Source organism: Mastacembelus armatus, chromosome 5, assembly GCF_900324485.2.
Source record: "Mastacembelus armatus chromosome 5, fMasArm1.2, whole genome shotgun sequence".
Taxonomy (NCBI): domain Eukaryota; kingdom Metazoa; phylum Chordata; class Actinopteri; order Synbranchiformes; family Mastacembelidae; genus Mastacembelus; species Mastacembelus armatus.
In genome coordinates, this window is record NC_046637.1 from 25,495,733 (window position 1) to 25,521,985 (window position 26,253).

A 26,253-nucleotide genomic window follows, 5' to 3' on the forward strand; every position below is an offset into this window, starting at 1 on the left:
TTGTTAATCCTTCTATCCATCCATTATCTATAGCTGCTTATTGCTATTTCACGGTCACAGGGATCTGGCTTGTAACCCCTGAGGTTATCATCACTGTTGGAAATCACTGTTTGATAAAACTAGAAAAAAAGACAATGCAGAGTGCATTTCCTTTTTAACTGTTAGACCATGGTTATGACATTTGCTGATGATTGACGATTAGTGATGGATAGAGTATGCTTATTTAACAGATGTGAGGAATAAATTCATGAGAGATGACTGAGGTGCTTTGGTGCAACAGGAGTATCAATGCATTCATTATGTAACAAGCTTCAAGCTTGTGTGAAAACAAAGAGAACTGATACCTGTAGCCTGGAGTTCACATTGTTTATTCAGTATTAAACAACAAGATTTTAATGTGACTTCCAGGACAGCAATTCAAATTTTGACATTGACATTAAATGGGGGTAGTGTAAACAAAATGACATTATAGTGGACTATAGTCTAATAACAATTGAGCTGGGCTAGGATAACTTTCAGACTACCAGCAGAGGTGGCCAGCCCTTCAAACCCAGTCCAATATTCCATCTCTTAATAAGATAATAACTGTGTAAAAGTCAACAGTTTGAACTTTCTGTGGTGAAAATATTTCTACCAATAATAAGTATTAAAACTATGGAAAGTAAACATCTTCCAGTATTACTGTAACAGCTTGACTACATACAAATATTTGGGAAATATTTGGAAATGACACGATGACCTGTCTGGTACAAACACAACACTAAAATCACATCTCCAAATCATTTCTAACATTTAGAGAGTGATCTAAGTGCAAGACCGGTGTTCATCTGGGGAGTTTCTACATCCAGACAGTGTTGTCCACCTCCAGACCAACCAATCAGTCTTTTCTATGCCCCAGGACTCTCAAGCACTTCTCAGTGTAGACCTAAAGTAGTCTTTAACGACCGAGTCATAAAAAATTATTCCAGCACCATTAAATTAAACCCAAATGATGTGTTCACTGTTTTTCAACTCTGGGCATCTTAAACTGTTGCATCACACGATTTATGTTGCATAGCATAACCTGGCTTTAGTATTGAACCAGCGAGTGCTCTGCTGCACCATCTCACTGCACTTCCAACAGGAGAAGATCTGACCCCTTCAAAAAACCAGCTGAACCTACATTTGAAAAAGAAAAACCTCCCAGTAAGGCCAGATATGTCGAACTGATCTCAAAGGCTACAAAGCCCTTTTTTTACTGACTTCACTGCAGCTACATCCATGCTGAACATATACTGTATATTTGAGCCCAATAAAATCAGTTATTCAAGATAGAAAACTATGTTTGAGACCCCAGATAAGTCTGTTTGTGAGCTTCACAATTATAAAATCTTTTCCTGGTTTTAAAGGCCTAAAGTATTGCCTACTTGGACTCTGGCTGAGCCCAGTGAGACACTGCAACAGAGAATCTTGACCCTTGAGCTCTAGGGAGGTTGTGGTTAAGTGCTGGTAGGAAACAACTTGTCAGTGGGGTTGGGTGAAAAACAGTGAACCTATTGTTTGGCCTGTCCATTGAGCCAATAGGAAACATTTAATAATATGTATTCATATTCCCGCTGGCTTAACAAAGTGACTTGCGTGATAGCAAGGTGAACTGTTTATTTTTACACTGCCAGCTCACAGGCAAGAGTAGTCGTGCAACAGTGGAGACCAGTCATGCTAACATAAGTAGCTCCTTGGCTCTGTACATATGTACATGTATTCCAGTGGGTTATTTGTAATGATTGGCCACTGTTATTGAAAAAGTGTTTCATAGTTAGTTTTGATTTTGGTTTCATATGGCCTAACCTTGCACACGTCCTAAATATTTCTCTGTGCTCCTGCTGTTTTTGTGATACAGTCGATCTGATGAAAGACCCTGCTCCCAGATGAAACACCAGTGTCTGAGTTAGAAAAATCCTGTAAATCCAAACAAATTACATTGTTGTCATTTCTATACGTAGCATTACTGTATACCATAATCCAGTTCTCCCTTCATAAATCTCTCTGAACTTTAAAGATTTGCATTGTTTTCCAGGCTTTCCAGGATTTTGTCTCAGTTGAGTTTGAACATGTCTCATAAACACATCCAATCTAACATAGACATGAAGAGTCTTACTCTCAAGTTGCATTAGATGAACTCCCAAAACTTGCATTTTCTGCTTGGGTGTTATCAGGTTGATTACAGCCGTAGTATATTTATCATTAACAGTGTTAGAGTTAAACCACAGCCACATCAGCATAGCAAAACCCCTTCTATGTACAAGTAATTACAGGTCTAGAGACTAAGTCCAGTAAGAGGAAAACACTTTGGTATTTCCGACAAAAAAAGGATTGCACAAACAGTATTTGATCAGAGAAGAGAAAGATTCGTATCAAGTCATTTTAAAATGCACAACAGAGCTAGGTGACATCTCAAGAGGTACTGGGTATGAGAAGGTATGCATCTGCGCATATGAGAGTGTGGTACTGTTATCAAAAGTGTACCATTCATACTAGGAGCATATGAATCTAACAGCATAATGTCGTGAGATTTTCACTCAAGGAATTAAATTAGATGTTGAGCAATGTGTGCTTTACAGGGAGCCCGGCAGAACCCGATAACACAGAAATGTGATTTTCACATTAGAGGAGAAATGCAAATATCTTAAGTAAAATCTACAAAACAAGGATTAATAGAGATTTGGTAAAGGCGAGGAATCTACTTGAAAATTCAGGCCTTAAGCTAAGCCAAGGCCATTTGTTCACATAGCAAGAACAAAAACACAAAAAAATGAAATGTACTGTATTAAAAAGGAGATGATGCCTTCCAATTCTCTACCTCTCCTTTACTAGTTCTGACCAATCAGAAGAAGAAGAATTCACTGAATACAGTCAAAGCTACTTGAAAAATGTAAGAGTAAACGAGATGTGAAACATTAAATGAGGAGAGACTTTTGATTAAGAACTCTCTCCCTTCACATGTTAGAGAATGTGTCCACTCCAAATGCTATCAACCATTCGCTCTGTGATGTCCACTTACTGTTTTAATGGGACCCATCTCCAGGCTGATGCATGACGCTCTCATGATTCTTCTCTGAATAAGTCCATTAAGTGAGATGCATATTAACAAAAGAAATCTGTCGGTAATATTGCAACAAGCCACCATTAGTTTTTTTTTCTCTATTTTGTACATTGCAACAAGGACAAAGACGTCCACCACTTGGACTTTGTGTTGTAAAGGCCGCTATAAGCAATCAAACTGGAAGACTTTAACCTTGTCAAGGACAGAAGGACAGACTACTTTTCTACTGTGATCTGAGCGTCCATTTTCCCATTATGCTGCCGCTCTTATCTACAGAAACACTAAAATCCAGTTAAATGGAGCCATTTTCTCATTTGCCTTTAGAGGTCATTTTTCATGCTTGGAGAACTCCAGTCATTCAGACGGCACAAGGGGCTCCATTGTAATAATAGCTTGTTCAGGGAGGGTGTGGAGGCCTGGTTTCTACAGCCTGGCAGACGCTCATGGACCACAGCTGGAACCTGCTCTGTACCATACACCCAGCTGTGTAGCAATGGACCAGCAGCAAAGAGAGAGTAGGGGAGCTTTCTGCCCTATTGTTGGATCAGTAAAGGAAGGAAGATTTCACCAGTGACTGCTCTTAGAATTAGGTCACATGCTTTGCTTGGAAAACCCTGTAGGAAACATTGGATATAATGTGACCAACCAGGCCCGCCAGTATACTGTAGTGTGAACTACAGAGCCCAGGCAACAAAGACTGGGTGTTGTGCTTCCCAGTTATGATAAGACACTGGTCAAAAATTTTCCTGGGGTTGCAGGAGTGTGTAGATCAACTTTCGTCTCTTTTGGTAGTGATTGGGGCCTCAGGAGGAGAAACAAAGGCTGCAGCACTCCATACAGATCTCCAGGCAGTCTGCAGACTCACAGCAGGCGTCGATGATGCCACAGTCCATGTCACAGGGCAGGTCACAGTCACCACATTCCTCTGACGCACAGCAGCAGCAGAAACACGAGTTGTCGCCCGCACAGGAGCCGCAGGTGGCACAATCCAGGACAATATTACACAGAGTTAGAAACTCACAGAAGAGGCAGGCCAGAATGCAGTGAACGCAGCAGTCTGGACGAGGGATGAGACAGAGGAAAAGACTTGTGAGTTTGTGTTTTCATCAGCTTTTCTCTTTTATCCACAACTTTCTTTGTCTACATGCTTTAGTAATAAAAATGCATTTACAGTCATGCTAATACAGTAAACTGAAATGAAAAAAAAAAAAAAAATGTGTTGGTCAGAAACAGTGTGGCAATGCCCCCATTTTGGTAGGTCAGAAATCATGGGACATCATTTAGTAATCAGTTCATAAGAAAATATTATTCTTCAGTACAAGGCCAGAGACTAAGTGCTGCCAATGCGCCGCTGGCAATAGCACACTGTCTTACAACATTTGGTCTTTGAAATTCCTGGTCTTACCACATGCCCCTTGGTAATAAGTCTGTTATCTTTACCTCACTGCTCAACCCCAGACCCATTTTCTTCTTTGTTGAGCTCTCAGTATCAGTTAGTCATGTTCAGGACATGACAGTGTGTCCTTTTAAGTCTATAGATCAAGTTAGTAAAAAGAAACCATGGTCTTTTCACCATATCGTATTTGTCATTAAAATGACAAACACTACACTGTGTGCACTTTTAAAGTGTAGCAGATCTATGTTGACATGAAGGTTGACATAACCTCTCAAGGCATTTCTAAAGCTGGTAGAACAAACTTGCATTAAAGCAGGCGTCAGAGGACTCATCAGCTCGATGCCTGATGAAGTTTTTCTTTGATTTTTGATGAACCTGTATAAATACAAATTTCTGTTATGTGGGTAAAAGATGCTGAACTCTAAATCAATTTCTTTTTTGTTGACATTTTAAACTAAACTGCCAATGCAAATTTATGGCGGTAATTTACAAATTACAAAAAATTTGATTTGTATTAATTATTTTTGGGTCAGTGAAAATATGCCACCAAAAAGAAGAAATCGTCTACTCTGACCAGACAAGTGGAAAAATTTAGTTGAACCTTGTTATCTATCCCTCCCTCTCCCCCTGAACCAACACCACAGTGTCTGTATCTCACCGTCCTGTGCCTCCGTAGGAATCTGGGAGCTGTTGCTCTTGGAGCTGCTCTTGCTCCTCTTGCTGCTCTGGGAGGCGATGGAAGGGTTGGACTGCAGCTTTTTTGTGTGTTTGGGTCCTGCTGAAGAGGACGAGGAGGTGGATGAGCCACCTCTCGGTAGGGAGCCCAGCTTAGGATGCTCATGGGGACCCCCATTCCTGACCCCATTGGACTGTAGTGAATGCATGGTGGGCGTGTGTGTGTGATGCAGACAGTGCGCGTGATGGGAGTGTGTGTGCTTGGCTCCATTGCGTAGCTGGCTGCTGGGCTGTGTCCGACATGGCTGGGTGTGTTGGATGGGCGTGGGTCTAGCTGCTGGTTGAGCTGGGGACGACAAAATGACATTCAGTTACAACAGGCTGAAGACAACAAACATTGGAACCAGCTCTCAGCCTGGGTTCAGGAGGCAGACACTCTCTGTACTTTTAAGGCTAGACTTAAAACCTTCCTCTTTGACAAAGCATATAGTTAGGGCTGGCTTCAGGCAACCCTGAACCATCCCTTAGTTAGTTATGCTGCTATAGGCCTAGACTGCCCGAGGACCATCGGTGCACTGAGCTCCCCTACCCTAACCCCCCCCCCTTCTCTCCCACCTCATGTATATTCCACCATTGAATGTTACTAACCTTGTGCTCTCTCTCTCCCCTAGTTTGTGCTCTCTCCCTCCCTCTCTCTCTCTCTCTCTCTCTCTCTCTCTCTCTCTCTCTCTGTACCTTCTGCAGGTGTCCCTGGTCCTGGAGCTGTTTATCGCTGATGTGCAGTTACTGGCCCCACCAACTTGCAGTGTCTATTTGTTGTTTATTGTTGCTGTTCTTTTCTCTCTGCTCTATCCACTCACCCCAACCGGTCGAGGCAGATGGCCGCCCAAACTGAGCCCGGTTCTGCTGGAGGTTTTTTTCTTCCGTTAAAGGGAGTTTTTTCCTCTCCACTGTCGCCAAGTGCTTGCTCATAAGGGAATTGTTGGGTTTTTAGTTTTAGTTTTTGTAAAGTGCCTTGAGATGATTTGTATTGTGATTTGGCGCTATACAAATAAAACTGAATTGAATTGAATTTTAAAATGGATGAATGTGGTGTGATATGTCATAGAAATAAAATATGTTTATAAAATAACCTCCATCACTTACTGTGTTATACTATATTCCACAGCAGTTTCTGTTTGGATCCTATGAGGAGCCCTTGAATATAATAAGTGACTGACAAAGTATTCCAGCATTGGTTTTTAAATTTTAAAACCCCCGAGAATTTTAATATACGATACACAAATATGAGACAGGCAGCAAATCCCCATATCAGAAAAGGTAAAATGTTTGACATTTTTGCTTGATAAATGAGTTTAATTATTATTAAAGATCAATTTTGCTGATTTCCAGTCTAGTTGTGTTGTGTGAATAATGCTGCTCAGCAAAGTTCCTGTTTGAATGACACAGTCTATAGATTTAAAACAATAACAATTTTGAAAGCCACAGATATAAAGTCATAATGGTTTTATACAACATGCTCTATTTTCTATTAATAGCATTTAAATGTTCATATTGTTTGTGCCTACATGTGCGTGGGCAGGCTCACAGTGATCAGTGTGTAGCTCTGAGGCAGCACTGAGGCCCCTCTCAGACTTGTGCTGATGACAAAGGAGGCCCTGAGAAACTCAATCCAATTACAAAACCCACTGCAAAGGCAACAGCTAATGGGAAGAACTACAGTATGTAGTTACTGAGCTGACCTCTGAACCTACTTGTCTAGACTCCTACACATCTAGAAATAGATAGCAGCAAAAAAAAAAACAAAAAAAAATGACAAGAGTGTGAAACAGGAACACCCATCCCTTTGATACTTAGGAGGAATGCAGTTTTGATACAACATGTACATTATCTTCAAACATAAACACTTGAGTTCATGCACGTTTGTTAATCTTGGCTCACTATGGCACATAGTGTATTCCACCTCCAAGTGCGAGTATTAACTGCTTTGCTATAGAAAAGGAGGCTGAATAGCACACCTGCGCTGCCAAACCAAACACACATCATGAAAAGAAGAATAAAATGGAAGCCTGCTTTTTATATATTATGGCAGTATTTAATACCATCCTACTGAGGTCATAAATATTTCCTTGACCTGAAAGCATATGGTGTGCAGAGGTGTGGTGAGGCTTGACATGGCAGAATAGACCCACAGAAAATCAAAGCAGAAATACTGTACCTCTCACATACACACACACACACACACACACAGTTACACTAAGAGGCAAACAGAGCATGAGACTCAGCCCTAGCTATGAAACATGACTGGTAATAAAAGCGTCCGTTCAATATGGGATGCTCTCCTGTGTTATGTTTCCTTTTCTTCCTCTTTTCCCGTCTGAGTCCAAGTCCACCCTTTATTTGTCCTCACTTTCTCCCTTTGTGCCTTTATTTCTTGTTGCACCCTTTTAGCCTTCTGCACAATACTGTATCCTAATGCTCTGAGCTGGCCCGACTCTATGCTGATAAGAGAGGAAAGGGATTAGTCAGAGTCAAATTTTTTATTATTCCTCCTAGGTCTGTTGTCCTCCTGGGGATTGCTAGTTGTTGAGAAATTTCTAGTTCGTTTGAGCTTGTGGTGTGCAGGCTTGTGTGTGTGTATGTGTGTGAACTCAGGGTGGATCAGGTAGACAGACAGACAGACAGACAGACAGATTGAGACGGGGAGTCAAGACTGTTTCCAAAAAGAGCTTGGGGTTAGGCCCACACACACACACACACACACAAATATATGCATGCAAGAACACGTGTATAACACTGTTGCACATGGACACACACACACACACAAAAACACAAGGTCCCTTTGTTGAAGATCAAAAAAGTAAGGCTGGAGATTGAGTGAGAAAAAGCGAGAACAAAGTTGAAGAATTGGGTTACTGCTTGTGCATTTTTGGACCAGGAGGATGCATGGGTGTGACTCATAAACACAATGATTCAGCAGTGGGAACTAGTTAAAAATAACAGCAAATAAAGAGCCAAATGGCTGTGGGATTAACATGATTAGACTGGGAAACCAGTTTGTGGCGCTAACACAGCAGTGCAGGTCTCTGGGGGGTCCTGTGGCCCCTAGTGTAGCGTGTGTATGTGTGTTAGTCTGAGCAGATGTGTTTGGCCAGCGAGCCAGCATGAGTGAGTCACCATCAAATGAACGCAGCACCCCCCCTACCCCCACATTCACACTGCCTCCACCTCTTCCTCTTCTCCTGGCGTCTCTCAGCTACCCTGTACTTACACATCTCCCTCCCAGACCAGAAAACTGCTCTTCACCTCTTCCTACTTATCCTCTGCTGGAATGAGTCACCAGAATGACTGTGAACAGTATCTGTTCCAGCTGCTTTATCCAACCATCTCCTTTGGCACAGTTTGTCTGCCTTTGTAGGTTAAAGTGTTGAAATATAGACAGGAGAGTAAAATCATGATGCTTTCAGTTTCATCAGTAAACAACACAAAATGAGAATGATGAATGGATTATACACGCACTCACAAATCTCCCTTCCTTATTATGCACAAACGTGCATACATTTTTTGTGCATTACCAAATGAAGCAAGGCAGAAGCAAATATCTGGGTGTCTGTCCAGGTATTTTCTGTGTGGATGGTTGTATGAATACTGAATCATTATACATTTTAAATGCAAACTGTAATGTTTGGTTGTTTGCAGTGTAATATTATTGTCACTTGGGGCATACATGTGCAATGTATGCAATTAAAGAAAAAAAATGAATGATGCAGTCTTGGCTTGATTTGTACAAAAATATTTCAGTTTCACAACATTTGCACAACATGTCAAAATCCACTCAAACATTTCTGAAGTGTCGATAATTCATCCCAGATCTCACAGAAACGTTTTACCCAGTGAGTCCCTTCTGAGTTTTTTCTCGCATAGTTGTGTTGTTTTTAACTCTAGGCCAAAGTGTCAAGCACTAAAACTGTGAGAATGGTAAAATGATAAGTTGGTGCTGTAAAATTTTATTTCAAACAGCTTTCAATCCGAATTCCCCCACAGTGTTGGCTGCTGTAGCCCTCTCCAACCAACACCACATTGTTAATGAGGCTTGTTTTGTTGCACCAACTCACCAAAATTTCACATGAATGCAGAGTTCAGCGATATGTGCAAGACTGCTGCTTCAAAATGAGGTGACAGTGAGACAATGTATGACTCAACTTTGGCCAAAAATAAGTCTATTGTACGTTCAGTTGAAATGCAACACCTGAGGCTGCAAGCGCTTCTTGAAAAGTGGAGTGACAAGCTCTCTTAAGTGTTTGAAGAAATTTTGAGCCCAATCAATCACTCCTTCCAGTAATCACTTAAAAAAACAAAAACAAAACTAGCTTTTAAACTTTTTCACTAATGTATTAAACAAATAGTATTACTCTTATAAGAAATAGGGATGGTGAAGTAAGCGGTGGGCTACCCCAACCACTTTTTGCTGTATGCCTGTGTATGTGAGACACTAGTGCAAAGTCTCAGTTCTGAATTACAGAATTAATTTTTATGCAGTAGTTTAACATTAATAGCAGAATAACTGTGGTACTTTTATAGTTTTATAGTGAAATGTACAGAACAACCACAAAATGCATGATTATTAATGATTTCCTACAGGTGTGCTTTGGCCTGTGACTTGGATATTTCTCCTTTTCTGCAAACATCAGTATTTTGTTATAACACAAACAAGAAAAGTCTATTAAGCCACAAAACAATTGCTAAATGGTCTATACATCAAAATAAGAGCAGAAATCCTGACTTATTAGGATATATGCAAACATCTGTAAAGATTTACATCAGTAGAATAACCTAACTACATCTAAACTATCTCAGCACTCACAGGGTCAACTGACTGCAAGCTGAGTGGTGTGTTCGTGTCAGCACATGCTTGCAGCAGAGCCTTTTCTAAAACGGCAAAAGCACAGACGTGCATGGGCATTAGTCTTTTGTATGGTTTTTTAAATTATTTGCCAAGCACATTTTTTTGTTTTTGTCTTTATATCAAAACCTTAAATATGACATTAGCTAGCACAAAATAATCACTATTTACCCAATAGCCAGATGTTGTGGAAAAACATCCTCTTTTTCATGTTGTGGTTCTTTAGAAAGTTGGATTTAGTCACTTCAACCCAGATGTTGGAAAAAAAGTGCATATGCTTTTTATTTATTTATTTTGCAACATTTAAGTTATTTGTGTGAATTCACCTGACAAATGAATGGACAGAGTGTGCAAATATTTGAAGAGGGCTTGGCCTCTATTTTGAAAAAAAGAATAGATGGTACAAGAACAACATTACACACACCAACATTATCCAACCACTTCACCTATGCATGACCCCAGACATGTCACAGCTGGATTTTCCAACACTTAGCTCCGTGTTTTTTGTTGTTATTTGTATGATAGGTTGGACTCTAAGGAGGGAGAGGTGGATTTGTACAGGTTGGTGAGGCAGAGAGACAGAGATGGGAAAGATGTGCAGCAGGTTAGGGTGATTGAGGACAGGGATGGAAATGTGTTGACAGGTGCCACAAGTGTGATGGAAAGATGGAAGGAATACTTTGAAGAGTTGATGAATGAAGAAAATGTCAGAGAGCACAGAGTAGAAGAGGTGACTGTTGTGGAGCAGGAAGTAGCAAAGATCAGTAAGGATGAAGTGAAGAAGGCGTTGAAGAGGATGAAGAGTGGAAAGGCAATTGGTCCTGACAACATACCTGTGGAGGTATGGAAGTGTTTAGGAGAGGTGGCAGTAGAGTTTTTGACTGGGCTACTTAACAAGATCTTGGAGAGTGGAAAAAGCGTATGACAGGGTGCCGAGAGAGGAGCTGTGGTTTTGTATGAGGAAGTCTGGAGTGGCAGAGAAGTATGTTCGAGTGGTGCAGGACATGTATGAGAGCTGTAAGACAGTGGTGAGGTGTGCTGTAGGGGTGACAGAGGAGTTCAAGGTGGAGGTGGGACTGCACCAAGGATCGGCTTTGAGCCCCTTCTTGTTTGCTGTGGTGATGGACAGGCTGACAGATGAGGTTAGACAGGAACCATGATGTTTGTAGATGACATTGTCATCTGTAGTCAGAGCAGAGAGCAGGTGGAGGAAAATCTAGAGAGGTGGAGGTTTGCTCTGGAAAGGAGAGGAATGAAGGTTAGCCGCAGTAAAACAGAGAACATGTGTGTAAATGAGAGGGACTCAAGTAGAACGGTGAGGTTACAGGGAGTAGAGGTGAAGAAGGTGGAGGATTTTAAGTACCTAGGGTCAACAGTCCAGAGCAACGGAGAGTGTGGAAAAGAATACAGAGGATAGGGTTAAATGGAGGCAGATGATTCGCTGTGGCCTGAAGGGAGCAGCTGAAAGGAGAAGAAGAATCTCCGTGTCCTTGTTATCTACAGTAACTGACAGTAAATGTGCAGTGTATGTGCTTAAAGGTGACCAAGAAGAAGGTAAAAATACTTTGAGGAATAAAGTCGAACAATGAACAACAACTGAAGGCAATGTCACAGTCCTGTTAGATTTCCCACCAACAACACATTGTACACTTGTGTGACAAGATAATAACAAACAGCTCCACTCAGCATTTTCCTCACACACACTTTTATGTCATCATTCACACATGCATTAAAAGAGCTGTCTCCACTCTTGTTTATGTTCATCACATTTAATAAAAATATTTCAAACAAACACAACTAAACGAAGACGAAGTGTCATAAATGCTCCTGTCACAGTGATGAATTACTTGTCATCGTTTCCTCTTGAATTCAAATGAGCGTAAGCGGTTAAACATCTGTGAACATGTGTATCCTGCTGTGACTGTGACGTCAAAGGCAGCAGTGTGGTAATGACATCACTGTCTGTGTGTGTGTGTGTGTTATGATGGTGATAACACACATGCAGCAGTTTAACAGTTTTCTCTGGATTTTGCTCTCAAATAGTCTGTCACAGGCCCCGGGCCAGGCACATACTATAGGTCTGATGTCATCATTGCGAGACAGAACAGACAGACAGGAATTTTCTGCTTTTGCTTCTGTTTCCTCACCATCTCACTGAGAAACACTTTCACACATACATATACATAAATGTCATGCAGCCATGACCTCATCACAGAACTGAATCATGGTTATTTTCTAACGTCTTTATCATTACCAAGCCACAGAAACAGCTGATGATTGATTGAGCTGTTGCAGATGACACAGACCATGTGTAAACTGCACTCAGGGTGACAGTGTCTCATGAGACTCTTAAAACACACACAGACGAAGACCAAACAGAAAGACAACAGAGTGAAACAGACAGATGTGTAATTACGCAGACAAACAGACTTAAGCCGTCTGTGTTCGGGCTAACACTTTAACACTTCAATTAGTGTCTAAAGTCCCATTGAACACATGCGACCGTGTACGCTGAGAAAGAGAGAAAGCTATGGGTGAAAGGAGGAGGTGCATGAAGGCAAATCGAAGGCCAGTGAGGAATGAGTGATGGTACAGGTTTACTGCAGTTGCATGACCCTCAGTGCACCTTTAGTGGGTTTCATAGCTTTTGTTGGGACATAAACTATTACAAAGAAAAAGAGAGAGAGAAATAAGCCCCAGTCTGAACCTGAAATGGACACACACCAGACAGGACATGTACAGGCACAAACATAGACACAGAGAGCAGACATTCACACACCTACTCAGTTCAAAACAGACACTACATTCACCTACTTACCCACTTCCACCCTGGATGGCTGGTATTTTGGTTATCACATTGTGTTTGTGCTTGTTACACGTGGCTGGCCCTGGATTCCAGTAGAACAACACTCATAGTTTTGTAACACATGCTCATATGTCAACTGACTTACTCTGTTAGACTATACCCACTGTTCTTCAAATGACAGGAAGGCCAGATTTAGACCACTGTAGCGCATTTAAAAATTTTACAATACTTTTGGGTTAGTGGGTAAGCGTCAAGACAACGTAGCTACAGTTTTGTGGGTGTGATTATTGTGGAGCTCGGTCTTCTAAGTGAATAAATGACATAGTAGCACTAGTTTAAAAATTAGGTTATAATTCTACTTATTTCAAACTGGAGAGAAAGCAAGAAAAATATACGTGGTGGGGTAATGACAGCATACTTCTCTAACCTTTGGCTTTGATACAGAGGGTTGGAGCAACTGCACATTCAGGGAGATTTAAAGAGGCTCTCTCAAGCTCACTGAGACATAAATGTAGGACTAGTAACATGAGAGAGAAATGGGTGGTGGTGATATGACTGGAAGGAGAGGTTCTAGGTGCTGTGTTGTTGCTCACCAGCAAACTAAGTTGGCGAGGTGCTGATACACCCAGTGGGGATTGTGATGATTGGACAGCGGGGAAGTAGTTTAGACTTGCAGAGATGAATGTAAATAAAGCGCACACATAATGAGACACAGTCATCGGCACTCCTGCAATTTTCTTACTCCAGTGTCACTGCCAGCAAGTTGTTTTATGTTTCACCAGTGAGAACCAATATTAGGGTGGATCGGTAAAAAAAACACTGTTTTCACAGATGGATTACACACTGACATTAAACAGTGAGCTCAAGTGAAAGCGGAAATTCTGGGAAGTGTTAGACAAGTTTTAAAAAAAGTTGAACAAAGTTAAATGGACTTTTTTAATAATGTAAGTTATTACAAATTCAGCCTTAAGACAGAACAATGCTCAATTGTATGTTTGGGGGTTTTACTTAATTTCTCTAGACATGGATGGTAAGTTTTGTATTTATGTAATGTAGTTGTAATATGTGCATTGCTGCAGTAGACAAAAATAATGGGTGCTGTGGTTTCTATAAATGTTACCATATTAAAGATTTGTATAAGACATTTTAAAAGAAATAGAATTCTTAAATGTGATTTTCATTTGACTTCACAGAATTAGTAGATGATTATTTACTGTGTCTTAAAATACAGACAGTAAGCCCCAGAACTAAGTTGCAGAAGACAGAGCCAGTTATGATCTGATGATTAGGACTTTGGCTGACTGATCAAATCTGAGACTTTTTAGCGAATCAGTTTTTATTTGACAGGTATCAAGACCCTAAGAATCGCAATTTCAATAAAGATGGAGTAAAAATAAATTGCACAGAAGCAGAAGAATTTGGAAAAGTGGGAGAGAGGATTTATTCAAAGCATGTAGATTGAGGTGCAGACTTACTTGTGTTCAGAAATCAGAAACTTAACCAACTTATCTGTGTGTATGATTACTTGACCTATTTCTTCAGGGTGTGCAAATGTATTTGTTAAATGTCAGGACAATGTGACTCATCAGACCAGTAATGGAAAGAAAACTCTCACCAGTCCCCCTCTCTCTCTCTCTCTCTCTCTCTCTCTCTCTGTCTCTGTCTCTGTGTGTGTGTGTGTGTGTGTGTGTGTGTGTGTGCGTGCGTGTGTGTGTGTGTTTGACAGAAAAAGAGAGAGAGAGAGACACATTTACTTACATGTGATACTCTTGCTTGGTCTTGTAAAGTCCGAGGTTGAGAGACTGTTGTTGCAGTTGCCTCCATCATCACCTTGTAACCTTTCTGGGGTGCCATTTAACCTCAATATGAGGGGTTCGGTATAGGTGTGGGCCACATCTGCAAAACGAACACACAAATATCAAAATGCTCATTTAAATACACTGGAATAGTTGTGTTTTATATTTATCTATATTTTACATTTAAATATTAAGTTTTATGTATAAAGTCAGTCAGGTTCCCAATTTGCTTTCTCGTATATCAGTAGCAAGTCGTTTTCCCACTTGTCTGCTCCCATGTCATTTCCTATCCACCACCACGTAATTAATTTAAACAGAGTATTTTTGCTGACTACAACAAAGCAGACGATTTAGTCTGTACGTGTTGGTGTGTGCGCTGTCCTGAACTTGCATCTGGAAGCAGTTAAATCCAACCTCTAGGGACTGTTTAGGGGTCTATGTGCATGCTTGTGAAACCTGAAATCTGTGTAGGTCTGTGTGTGCATGTGTGTTTGAGAATAGACAAATCTATGTGTGTTTTAAATGAACACATTAGAGGATGTACGCAAAATATGCATACAGTACATGTCTGTGCGGTTTATATGTTCTCGGGTACTGTACCTCTAATGAAGCTGATATTATGCATACACACACACAAACACACACACACGCACACGCACACACACACACACACACATATACATACATACATATACACACACTCATGCAGAGGCCTTTAAAGCAGGGCAGGCTTGGGCCTCTGAGAGGTGCACACTCATTCCTGGGCAAATGGGAGCCAGCTGGGTTTGATAAACATGCACATACATACACACGCACACAAACCAAACCACGTCCTGTGCATGGACTCAACACTTCCCGGCTATGTTTATTTACTCTATGCACTCTCGCTCACTTCTCTATCTGTCCTATCTTTCCTGTCCCCTGCCTCTCAAACGCCTCAAAAAGACAGAACTTTTAAAAGGATTGTTTATTAACTGATGTCAGCTCCATAGTTCAACTAACCAGAAGTTAAATATGATAAATGTAATTAATGTACATGTTGGTGTTTTGTGTTTTGTATGTACGCAACACAGAAAGAACCAAAAACGTCATGGGTGTATTACTGAAAAATAATTTCATTGATTTTAATATGTCAATCAGCCTGTCATCTTTGTTTCTTATATTTTTGAGGCTTGTTTTTCTGATATTTCTGATATCCCACACACATTTTCACCCTTTCCAAGAGAAAACAACTAGGGCCTGACACACAATTAAAAACTAAGAAAACCAGTCTGTAGGGAGAATAGATTAAAAAACAGTTACTGAAAAGAGCTTTCATTTGTTTTTACCAAAATGTTGCTACTGTAAATGCTACTGATTCCTTTTATATAATGTTTGAAATATTTTTTTGTTGAAATGAAAATGCAGAACCATCATTTTGTGTGGTAAAACAGGATGACTGTACCAACCTGCTCAGCCCCAGGCCCACTTAGCCTGCCTGAATGAGCACTATCTTTCTTTTCTTCTGTTATATCAGATCTACCTGAGTCTGAATCACTTGGTTTTGGGAGGTGGTCTAATCTTGATGAAGAGGAACAGTGTCTCCAGCATTGCAAGACTTGGGTTGCCTTCACTTTCACGAGTTTGTGCGTGTGATTATTTGCAGACATTTTTGTGTGGAGCAGAGAATTTCAAGGAGTCGTAAACAGGACCTGGAGGAATGGGAAGTCCTTCCTGCTCTCCCGACAGTGAAACACACACACCCACACAAGCACATATATATAAAACAGATACACTCCAATGTTACATACCTGTATCTAGTCTAATCTGCAAGTTTGACTCTGCAAGTTTGACTCTTGCATGTGGAAACCATTTCTAAAGCGCATGTTGTATCCATTAGTCTCAATCAGCCTGCTTCAGATATGAGAGCCAATGGTGAAAACTGTTGCCATTGACACTGCCAAATACCTAGAAATATCTGTGTATTATAGGATATTTATGTCACAAGAACGGAGTATATATGCCTATTATTTGTTCACCCATCCATTCTCATGTTACTTTCTTATACTCGTAGACAACACTGTGTATGACAGGGTTTCAAAACAAATCCAAGCAAAATGATGTGCAACTCCATCTGTACATTAATTACATTAGACCCAATCTACAGCTTTAAATGTGGTCATGTAATTTTATTATCCAATTAAACATTTTGTTTAATATTCCTATAATGACTTATCAAGTAACACAATGGGATCAATCAGTTACCGAAAAGTGTCCATTGTTCTAAAGAATTCGGCTGCTATCCAGTTTTCCAAAATACTGAGGATGGATCATTAAAAAATTATATTCCATCATGTGCTGGGAGGGCAACAATTTACTTTAATTACGTTAGACATTTGGCCGGTTTATGAAAATATTGAGACGAGTAATATACAAAAAGAAACTTAGGTGACATACATTGTTTATCCTCATCCTCATTTTCTTTTTGTTTTGTTCTCAAACTCTGGAAGGCAATTAGGTCAACGTCTGAGAGGCAATTAAGTCATTATCAAAGCCACACAAAAGCGCAGCATAAGCAAACTTCAGGAAAGAAAAGGACGGTCTTCTTCTGCTTAAGGCCCCATGACTTCACAAAATCTATCTCAACTGGAAAGAACCTATCCCTACTACATCTACGAAGTACAGATTTAACTAACAAGAACTGTGCAAGCATTTGTCACTCCCATTGGACTAATGAATATTACAAATGTAATAAATACATGTACCTAGTATCTGGATTTCTGAATGACATCTGCACATTTGTAGTGAATATGTATGTTCAATCACCTGATCAGCTGAACCCATTCAAGCACAGTAGTCTGTTATGCATTCTTATTTGGACGTTTGCTGCCAGTGGAGTATTATGGGTTAAAAGTATAGGTCCTGTGACTCATTCAAAGCTTTCCTTCTGTAAATGTTCAAAACCACAATTGTTGGAGCTAAACACATCCCCACCAAACCCCAGTGCCATCCAAGCAGGCCTTCAACCAACTGTGTGTTGGCATCAGCATCAAACCACCAAACCGCCCAACCTCACAGCCGTTTCTGAGATCTGAGAAAGATGAGCCTCTAATTCAAATCAGACCAGAGCAATCAAGAGCCACTGAGGAGATCTGGCTGTGTGTTTACACATGTGGGTGAGTGTGTGTATTCGTTTGCGCAAGATTGACCGTATATGATTTTGTATTTGTGTGTGTGTGTGTGTTCATGTGCGTACGTGTTCATGTTGTAGTTTGGTGTATGTACACGTGTCAGTGGCCCTAAAGGGGCGAGCCAGAGCAGTTTCAGTCTCTAGTAAACAAACAGTTAAAGCAAAAACATATGGATCACATAGGGTAATGGTAAGTGTAAGCACAGCAAAAAGACACACACATATACACACAGTCATCCAGGTTATATGAGCAGGCAAATGATGTGACATATCCTGAATCACCCAAAGGGGAGCACAACCTGCTGTTCCTCTGGGTATGAACACTGAGGGGGAGCTGTTGGTTCATGGAGAACAAAGAGCAAAGCTGAGTTTAACTGCTGCCTTTCAACCCCCCCAGCCTTGTTTCTACAGCTTCCCTTATGCTGCTCTAGAAGCACAGACTTTCAAAAAGTATACAAAAGGAGGTCCCTTAGGTGTATACATCCCTTTGGCAACGACATACAGTACATCCAGTATGCGGCCTCATCCATCACTAACAGACGTGCAAACAGGCATCCAAAATGTTAATCTAAAGAATGTTTACTCTTTCAAAAACTCTCAAGACATTAATGTCTGTGCTGTGTTTAATCATACTTTTAGTTTGTTACTTAAAGTTAATGCTTTTTATTCACTTTGGAATTTGGTTTTTTGGGGCTTAGGGAAATTATTATTGTTTTTGTGACATTTTACAGACTTTAAATCCAGTCATTAATGCAAATGATTGTACTTGCTGCCTTACTTGAAACCCGACTATTCATAGAAACAAAACAGGTGTGTATGTACATATTCACACCTTCCTGACCCATTTTTAAAAATATAGAGATAAGAGTTGAAAGAAGGAAGACCTTGATGTGAGGAGAGGAGCAACCCAGCAGAATAATGTTTAGCTGAGTGGAGTCAGTGGAAATGACACTATAGTAGCACTCTGGCCAGCAGTAATGACTGGAACTGATTGAAACCACACATAATAGCAGAGGATCTGACCAGGACGAAGGGTGATAAAAAAAAAGAAAACACACAGCTACAGAGCAACGGTGTAGTTTTTATCTGTGCTCTGCACCAAATATACTCACCCATACATGCACTCACAAAGAAAAAGAAAGAAAAGACAATTGTTTAGCAACAATTTAGCCAAGGAAGCACACATACACACTACACAAAGGGACTGTGAGAGAGCAAAGCTGGAATATTTCCAAATCAGAGATTATAGCTGCTGAGAGACTGAAACAGTGTAAGCTCATTAAAGACAAAAACTGTCTGCTATTGAACAGGCTTAAAGGGAATTTAATTGTGTTACTTTGTGTCTGAGGCGTCTGGTCCATGGGAAAATACAACTATGTTGCTGCATCTAACGCAAGGAATGTCTAGATTTCTTCACTAACAGCAGATACACAAACACACACTGCAACACACAGAAATAAGGACAATTGGTCTTAAACATTACAAGATAAAAATAAAAATCTTCCCATGTAATGGTACATGGGATACACCGCTCTAATGCACACTTCAGCAGACTGAAATAGCCAATATCAGTACATAGCAACAATTAAAATCGTAAAATCGTTCACTGCCATTGTACATACATACAACACTATCTGTCAGTTGTGTGTGGGATATTAAGATCTGGAGATTATGCTCAAGAGAGAGAAAGTGAGTGTAGGCCACCAGAGAAGCGGCAAGTTTCTCAAATGTTTGCGAGGTGGTGAAGGGAAAAAAGCACGCTCATTTTCATAGTTCAAATATGCTGTAAAAATGCCTCAAACTGCTCCTAGTTTATTTCAATCTCAGTGAGAAACCAAATTAGACACAAGCCTCAACAAACCTCAGGGACTAAAAAGGGACAAGTAAGCAAATAGCTGCATCTACAGACTGAAGCGAAGAGAGAAAGATAAAATAAACATAGTGTAGACTGTGACATAGACAGGGCAATGATTTCATATACGAGTGCACAAGGATGAAGACACAAATGTAATTTGAGATCAAAACCTGTATAAAATATATGAAACTCTCCTTCTGAAAGCGAAAAAACACTACTGTTCATCTTTGTGAGCAAGTTCTTACAGCACAAAGCTATACTTTGTTATTAGGTGACCTCTAGCAGCTGTAAGAACATATGGGGGCAAAGGAGGAAGTTAGGTGACATAGGACCCAGAGTGACAAACAGGTTAAGGAGATAAGTCAACTTTTATATTTAAGGACATTTTTGACATTTGGGGAAATAAAGTCTGTTTTTTTGGATGCTGCTATTAGTTTCCAGTAGTCTGAGTTGTTTGTTTTGGCCAAAGTATGTATACCAATCAGCACAGTGCATTAGTGGTTAGCATTGTTGCCTCGCAGCAAGAAGGTTCCTGGTTTGAAACCCAGCAGGGGCCTTTCTGCGTGGAGTTTGCATGTTCTCCCTGTGCTTGCGTGGGTTTTCTCCAGGTACTCTGGTTTCCTCCCACAGTCCAAAAACATGTATGTCAGGTTGATTGGTGACTCTAAATTGCCCATAGGAGTGAGTGTGAGTGTGTGAGGTTGTTTGTCTCTATGTGGCCCTGTGATGGACTGGGGACCTGTCCAGGGTGGACCCCTGCCTTTCACCCAGAGAGAGCTGGGATAGGCTCCAGCAGATCCATGTGACCCTGGTTAGGAATAAGGGGGTACAGATGATGGATGGATGCCAATTTTTTGTTTTAATACTTTGGATTGCTTGTATGAATTGAGTAAAGCAGTTGAGTAAAATTCTCGATTACTACTATAAGTGACTACCCAGTGATACTGCAGTACTTAGCCTCACAGATTGACAGGACAAGGTGCTTCACAACCCGAAACATCTAGGAGAAGAGTATTTGGGTGTTGGTTGTTTATTACAATTACTATTATTAATTCAAGGTCTGAATTCAACTAAAGCAAAATTTTATATCTAGAGAAATACTCCACCATACTGTTGTTTTTATTTTTTATTTCTCCTCATATTTTCAAATATAAGGATGACATTAAATGGTGTTTCTTTCTTGACTTTACTTGACTTGGATGAGTATAAATCGTAAAAATTAGGGGGCAGAGATCATACTAATTACACAATAACCGACACTGTCAAAATGTTTGGCCAACTTGCAAAAGTAAACATTAACTAGCTACAGCTGACGTAGTTTAAAGGTGGTCAAAAAGACAGAAACAGAAAAAAAGTGAGAAAGAGAATGAGGGAGTCTAGCATGTGGTGGTTAGAGGCACCTATATAAACAGACAGCCTCACTGCATCTTCATGCCTTAGTGACAGCAACACTCAGCAGTGATAAGCACATATCTGTCAACACACACACCATCATTCAATGGCCTTGTAATGACTGAGCAGCTTCAGTCACTTACAGCACAACAGTTACAGCTTTCTCTCTGAAGTCATCTACTATATTGTGATTGGCTCCCATGGCGATGCTGCAGGGTCACTGTTAACACATGGCTTCAAAAACTACCTCAGAAGTGAATCAACACCCTCAGCCACAGAGAGATTCACAGAACCATCCATTTTTTTCTGGTATTACTGATTCAAATTCAATTGATTGTACAGATGTTTATGATACCGTGTCCATCCTCTGTGTGACACAGACTTATCACGCATTGTGTCCGTATTTGATACAAGCCCTCAGGAACTACCTCTGAGTCTTCATTCACGTCTCTTATTGGATCGAATTGGCCTGGTGTTGTGTCAGCTGTTAGAAAAACACTCAACCAATCACAGATGTGATTCATGAGGACTATGTTTTTCGAGGCTAGCTAGTGCCCTGGTTATAATTATAAAAAAACTGTGATCCAAGTTAACAGAAATGACAACTCTCAACATAATAATGTGAGTAATGTTCAGCTAACTGCTCCTGGTAACCACAAATGGAGCTCTGTGTCAGCTGCAAATGGCATTGGTGGCACAGACGTGATTCACTGTCAGATGATTTGGGTAAAACAACCCACACCCAGCATGAGACTGACTACGCCAGTGTGAGTGAATGAAGTGAAATGCTGATTCACTCTGATTATCACATTGGTCAAGAACGGGAAAAAGAGACACTAATGCATATTTGTATGGGCTGTAAAGTGAGAAGTGGAACTAAAGAGAGAAAAAAACTGCTCATGTTTATGAGCTTTCTTTCTTTGGAATATAGTCTGGCATCTTTCAACATGGTATAATTTTCTAATCATGCAATCATGGGCACGAGCCTCAGGTGTTAGCTCTGTATATGTGAATGTTGTGGTCCCAGAGCCCTGCACTCTGCAGGCTGAAGGATAAGAGGGGGGTGAAGTAGAGTGCTGAAAGCAGGGCCTTGTTGCCCTCAACGGTAGTCTGACCAATCTTCTCCTCCCCTACCCTGACTCACCTCCCTAGCCTCAGCTTACACACACATTAGACCAGTCAGCCAGGCAAGCAGTCTAACTTTAGAGGAAGAAGCCACAGTTACACTCTGTGTTGGCCTCCCGAGGAATGAGCACAGGTAAAGTCTCCACATCTACAAGAACATGTTCAGACACAATCCATGTGTTTAATAACTCAAAAGCTCTTCACTGAGGTATTATCATTAAATCTTACAAAGTACTACACATCATGGTAAACCACAACGTGAAGGCGAACAGAGGTATGCCTGTGCGGATTCTATGTTTTTTACATTTAATACAATAACCAACAGGGTTGAGACTTGCCTTCAAAAAACAAAACTGAAAAAAATAAAACAACTCCATTGACCAACGCAGATTTTTGTGGCAAGTTCCCATGGAAACAAGCCACTTAAATCTCTGCACGCTTCCATAACTGTTAACCACACCTACCCTAATTACTCCATAGGACCTGCACTGTGATCTGCAGTCAGCGTTGTCATTTTCTCTCTGAAGCTTGAGGAAAAGCATCTTGGCTAATCCTGGATGAGTCATTCACTTACACTACTGAGTTGATCCAGGTCCTCCTGTTCGCCCAGCAGTGTCAGTCAACCTTTACCATGACCAATCACACAAACGGAAAGGGTCATAGGTTCATTCCCAAATTCCCAGGAGCCCCACTGAGAGTGTTTTATGGCGCTGAATTGGTCTTGATGCTTGAGATCATCTAAGGCATCATGTCCCCTCCACCGACCAATGTCAGTGAGGAGGCCTGACATCCACCAAAAACACACAGTGTTTTCAGGCAGTGGCAGTTCCTAGATCACAGACTCTGAGTCTAGCATTAGTGACTACGACTTACTCGCTTTACCACTTTAAACATAACAGGGACTCTGTTCCACTTGGTAAACTTACATCAATCTATGCATACTTCCACAAAGGGGAATAAATTGGTCTGTTCTTGTTTATGGGTAAGAAGGTCTCCTATAGCTTGTAAAGATGTAAAGAAAAGAAAATAGCATACAGATATTATATATATATATATATATATATATGCACGTACTGGCCAACTTCGTACCATAATGAGGTTCAAGTGCATGAAAGAGCATGGAACAGTCTTCCCTTTCACCAACTATACACTAGTTAGTTTTATTAAACCACACATATACAATCCCAGAGAAACACCGAAAAACAACAAAGGAGGTTTAATTGAACTTTGGATTAGTGGTAAGAAACATTCAAGACAAGTTCAGACCAATCACACAACTGTGTGATCTAACACATGCAACCACAGAGAGCAGCACAGCAGAAGCAGGACAGATATATGTTTTTGTTTTTTGATGCAACCTCTTCCTCACCTGCACTAGGACAGGGACTAGGGTTCGGGGAGCTGTTTTCTGTCTCTGTGGTGGAGGTTGTTTGTGAACTTAGTTGTGGAGCTGGAAGACTGGGGTCGCCATCATCAGGTGGCTCTGGGGAGATGGCAGGGGCACTCCTCTCCTCATCCATGGGCGTAGGCCTGGCTCTTATGGGAGGAGGTGGAGGGGCCGGGGAGTGAGCCTGATGCATAAAGATATTATTAGAAAAATAATAGTATTGTTCATATTTGGAAATATTTTTCATTGTCTTTCAAATTGAGCAACAAGGGATGTTTCACAGGGAGAGGCGAAATCAGTCATGACTTGAACCAGCATGAATTCCTTTTAGCAATCTAAAATCATTAAAGGAAGAGTCACACTGCCCTGCTGCTTGCATGAAACAACAGAAATGCCTCGTCAGAGCAATTATTATATACTAGAATGTAGTATAATACAATCATATGGTTTTATATATATATATATAAAATAGCATACAGATAAAACTTGAAAGTCCTAAAATGCTTTATTGGAGCAAATCAAAAAGAGCAATTTCACCACTAACACTAAACACTAACACTAACACAGAAGCACGGTAATTAAGGAATTGAGTGCAATCAGGTAACTTTGTAAAAAAAAGATCAAAAATAAATAAGTAAACCTGATGAAATATAAAATCTGGAGCAGAAAAATCACATTTGCCTGAAAACCTCATATTTCAGTATGAACATATACAGAACTTGATTCATGGATTGCCAATGGTTTTCCTGCTGACATGAAAATGTGCATAAACTGGGATCACAGTTAAGCCTTTGAATCTTTAAATTGATTAAAGAAAGTGATACCTGTCAAAGTACTTTAGGTAATTTAGGAGTAATATTGAACATCACTAATGTAGTGAGACGATGATAATATCAGGTAAATACAAACATAATACTTTACCACTAACTCGTCTTGACTTCTTATCCTGAATGGCTGCTGATCGATCACATCAGTTCAGTCTTGACTGAAGAGGTTTCCAGCAGCCAATCATAACCTCTCTGACTCATTAATAAGACGGGACGCTCACAGTATACAGGTCACGTGCCAACGTATGTTTGGCGCGCGCTCGTCCTGCCAAAGCTGGACAGCTGTTTGCGCGCTCCCGTGGCTCGCTGCGCACTCGCTGCCCCCTAAAGTTTTTGGCAAAATAGCTTTAGTAGCTTTTGTGAACAAGTTTAACGAAGATAAGTTTATAGTTTGAGTGAATGTTTTGCTAATGAAAATGTCTTCACACTCAAATAACTTCGATGTGCCTTGTTAGAAAGTTTTAAAAGTTATAAGAGGTTTCGGGAAAAGACGCGCTGTTCGCGCAAAAAACGCCAAACTTCTGTTTTGTTGGTCTAACTACTTGCACCTTGATGTTAAAACTATTAAAGTTACCTTTCCAACTAAATGTATTCTGAAATGTAGACACCACTAAATGTTGCTGTCAGTTAATAACGGGCGTATTCTGTTTACCTTTATTGCAGGTCTGCGCTCTGCTTTCCTACGAGTCCCTGCACGCTCAGACCAAGCTCAGCTCCGGTGTGGAGATACTTTCTCTGCCTGGTATTATACTGCAGAATAACTCGCTATCAACTAGAACAACAGCACAGGAAAACAACCTCTTACCTTCTCTCTGACTGGGACTGTGTGCAGCCGAGCCTTTGGCTAATTCATCCTCTGAGTGCTCCAGGTGGACTTCTCGTCCTCCAAGACCCTTCCCTCCACTGTTGTCACTTCACACGACCATCAGATCTCTCCTCGGATCATGTAGGTGCTCCAAACCCCCAGTTCAATGCATGATTCTCCACTGGAGATAGTTTTCTCTCTCTCCGCCTCCAAAGTTTCTCTCTGCGGCTCGCCCCGTCCTCCAGCAGACCAGATGTTGGGAAGTCTCTGCAGGCAGCCCGCAGAATACTCGGTGCGCTTCAAGTTTTCCTCACCTTCTTTTGGGTTTCTGCAAACAAAGTCCAAGTACAGCACCTTCTCAAACTTGTTTAAACTTTTAAAATGAACAGTAGTCTTGCTGTGCACTCGGTCTTGCTTCTCTCATTACTCCCACTAAACTTGCCCCAGACTTGTGTGCTGCAGCTATTGGACAGGAAACAGCAGTCAGCAGTGATTGTGCTTCCTCCAGGCTAGTTGGGCTGAACTATACTGTCATATAATTACCCCTTAACCCGAACCAGACAAAGCACTAACATAAGTTAGCTTTCATCAGGAATTATGAGCTCAGGAGCCATATGTTTTGTCATTAATAATACAGTAAGTTTGTGAATTAATAATACAACTTAATACAGATTGTTTACATTAATGCTGTATATTCCAATGTGAGTCCTATTGAAAACAGGTTTTATTGCTCCTCATCCTATTTGTATTGTATAGTTGTAACATGTAAGAACTGGTTGTAGTGTGAGTGCATTGTATTTTGATCCAAATCTGTAAAGCCGCCTTTTGTTTAATAATGTGTCAAGTAGCTACATGTATTGTTTTGTGTGTATTGTACCAAGCTTGTTTTCCTCAGTGCACGATCACTGTTGTTTTAGTTCTCATGCTGTTGTGACTCACTGGGAATTTTCTCTGAGGTGCACAAGGCCATCTAAAGTGTCCCAGTACAAGACCAAAGTAGGTCATTTTGTCAGTGATGAGTCATGATCCATCCAG

At 40.6% G+C, this 26,253-nt stretch overlaps 1 protein-coding gene and 1 long non-coding RNA gene across 3 annotated transcripts in view; one reads left to right on the forward strand and one right to left on the reverse strand.

Annotated features, from left to right (window-relative positions):
• Positions 1-5,289, forward strand: part of LOC113130935 (uncharacterized) — a 29,043-nt gene extending 23,754 nt beyond the window's left edge. The window contains exons 3-4 of the long non-coding RNA XR_003295744.2: positions 3,875-4,171; positions 5,155-5,289. This is a non-coding gene — a long non-coding RNA (uncharacterized LOC113130935). The remainder of the gene's footprint in view (positions 1-3,874; positions 4,172-5,154) is intronic.
• Positions 411-25,700, reverse strand: mdfi (MyoD family inhibitor). Of its 2 annotated transcripts, none has more exons than XM_026307932.2 (5): positions 25,219-25,700; positions 23,569-23,770; positions 14,621-14,758; positions 5,137-5,499; positions 411-4,139 (listed from the first exon to the last, which is right to left on the reverse strand). In XM_026307932.2, the coding sequence occupies exons 2-5, from the start codon at positions 23,717-23,719 to the stop codon at positions 3,886-3,888; spliced, it is 906 nt and encodes a 301-aa protein (XP_026163717.1). In that variant the 5' UTR covers positions 23,720-23,770; positions 25,219-25,700; the 3' UTR covers positions 411-3,885. The 2 variants fall into 2 exon arrangements, with proteins under 2 accessions (XP_026163717.1, XP_026163718.1); XM_026307933.1 differs by lacking the exon at positions 25,219-25,700 and adding an exon at positions 24,508-24,644.
• Between the last annotated feature and the right edge of the window lie 553 nt (positions 25,701-26,253).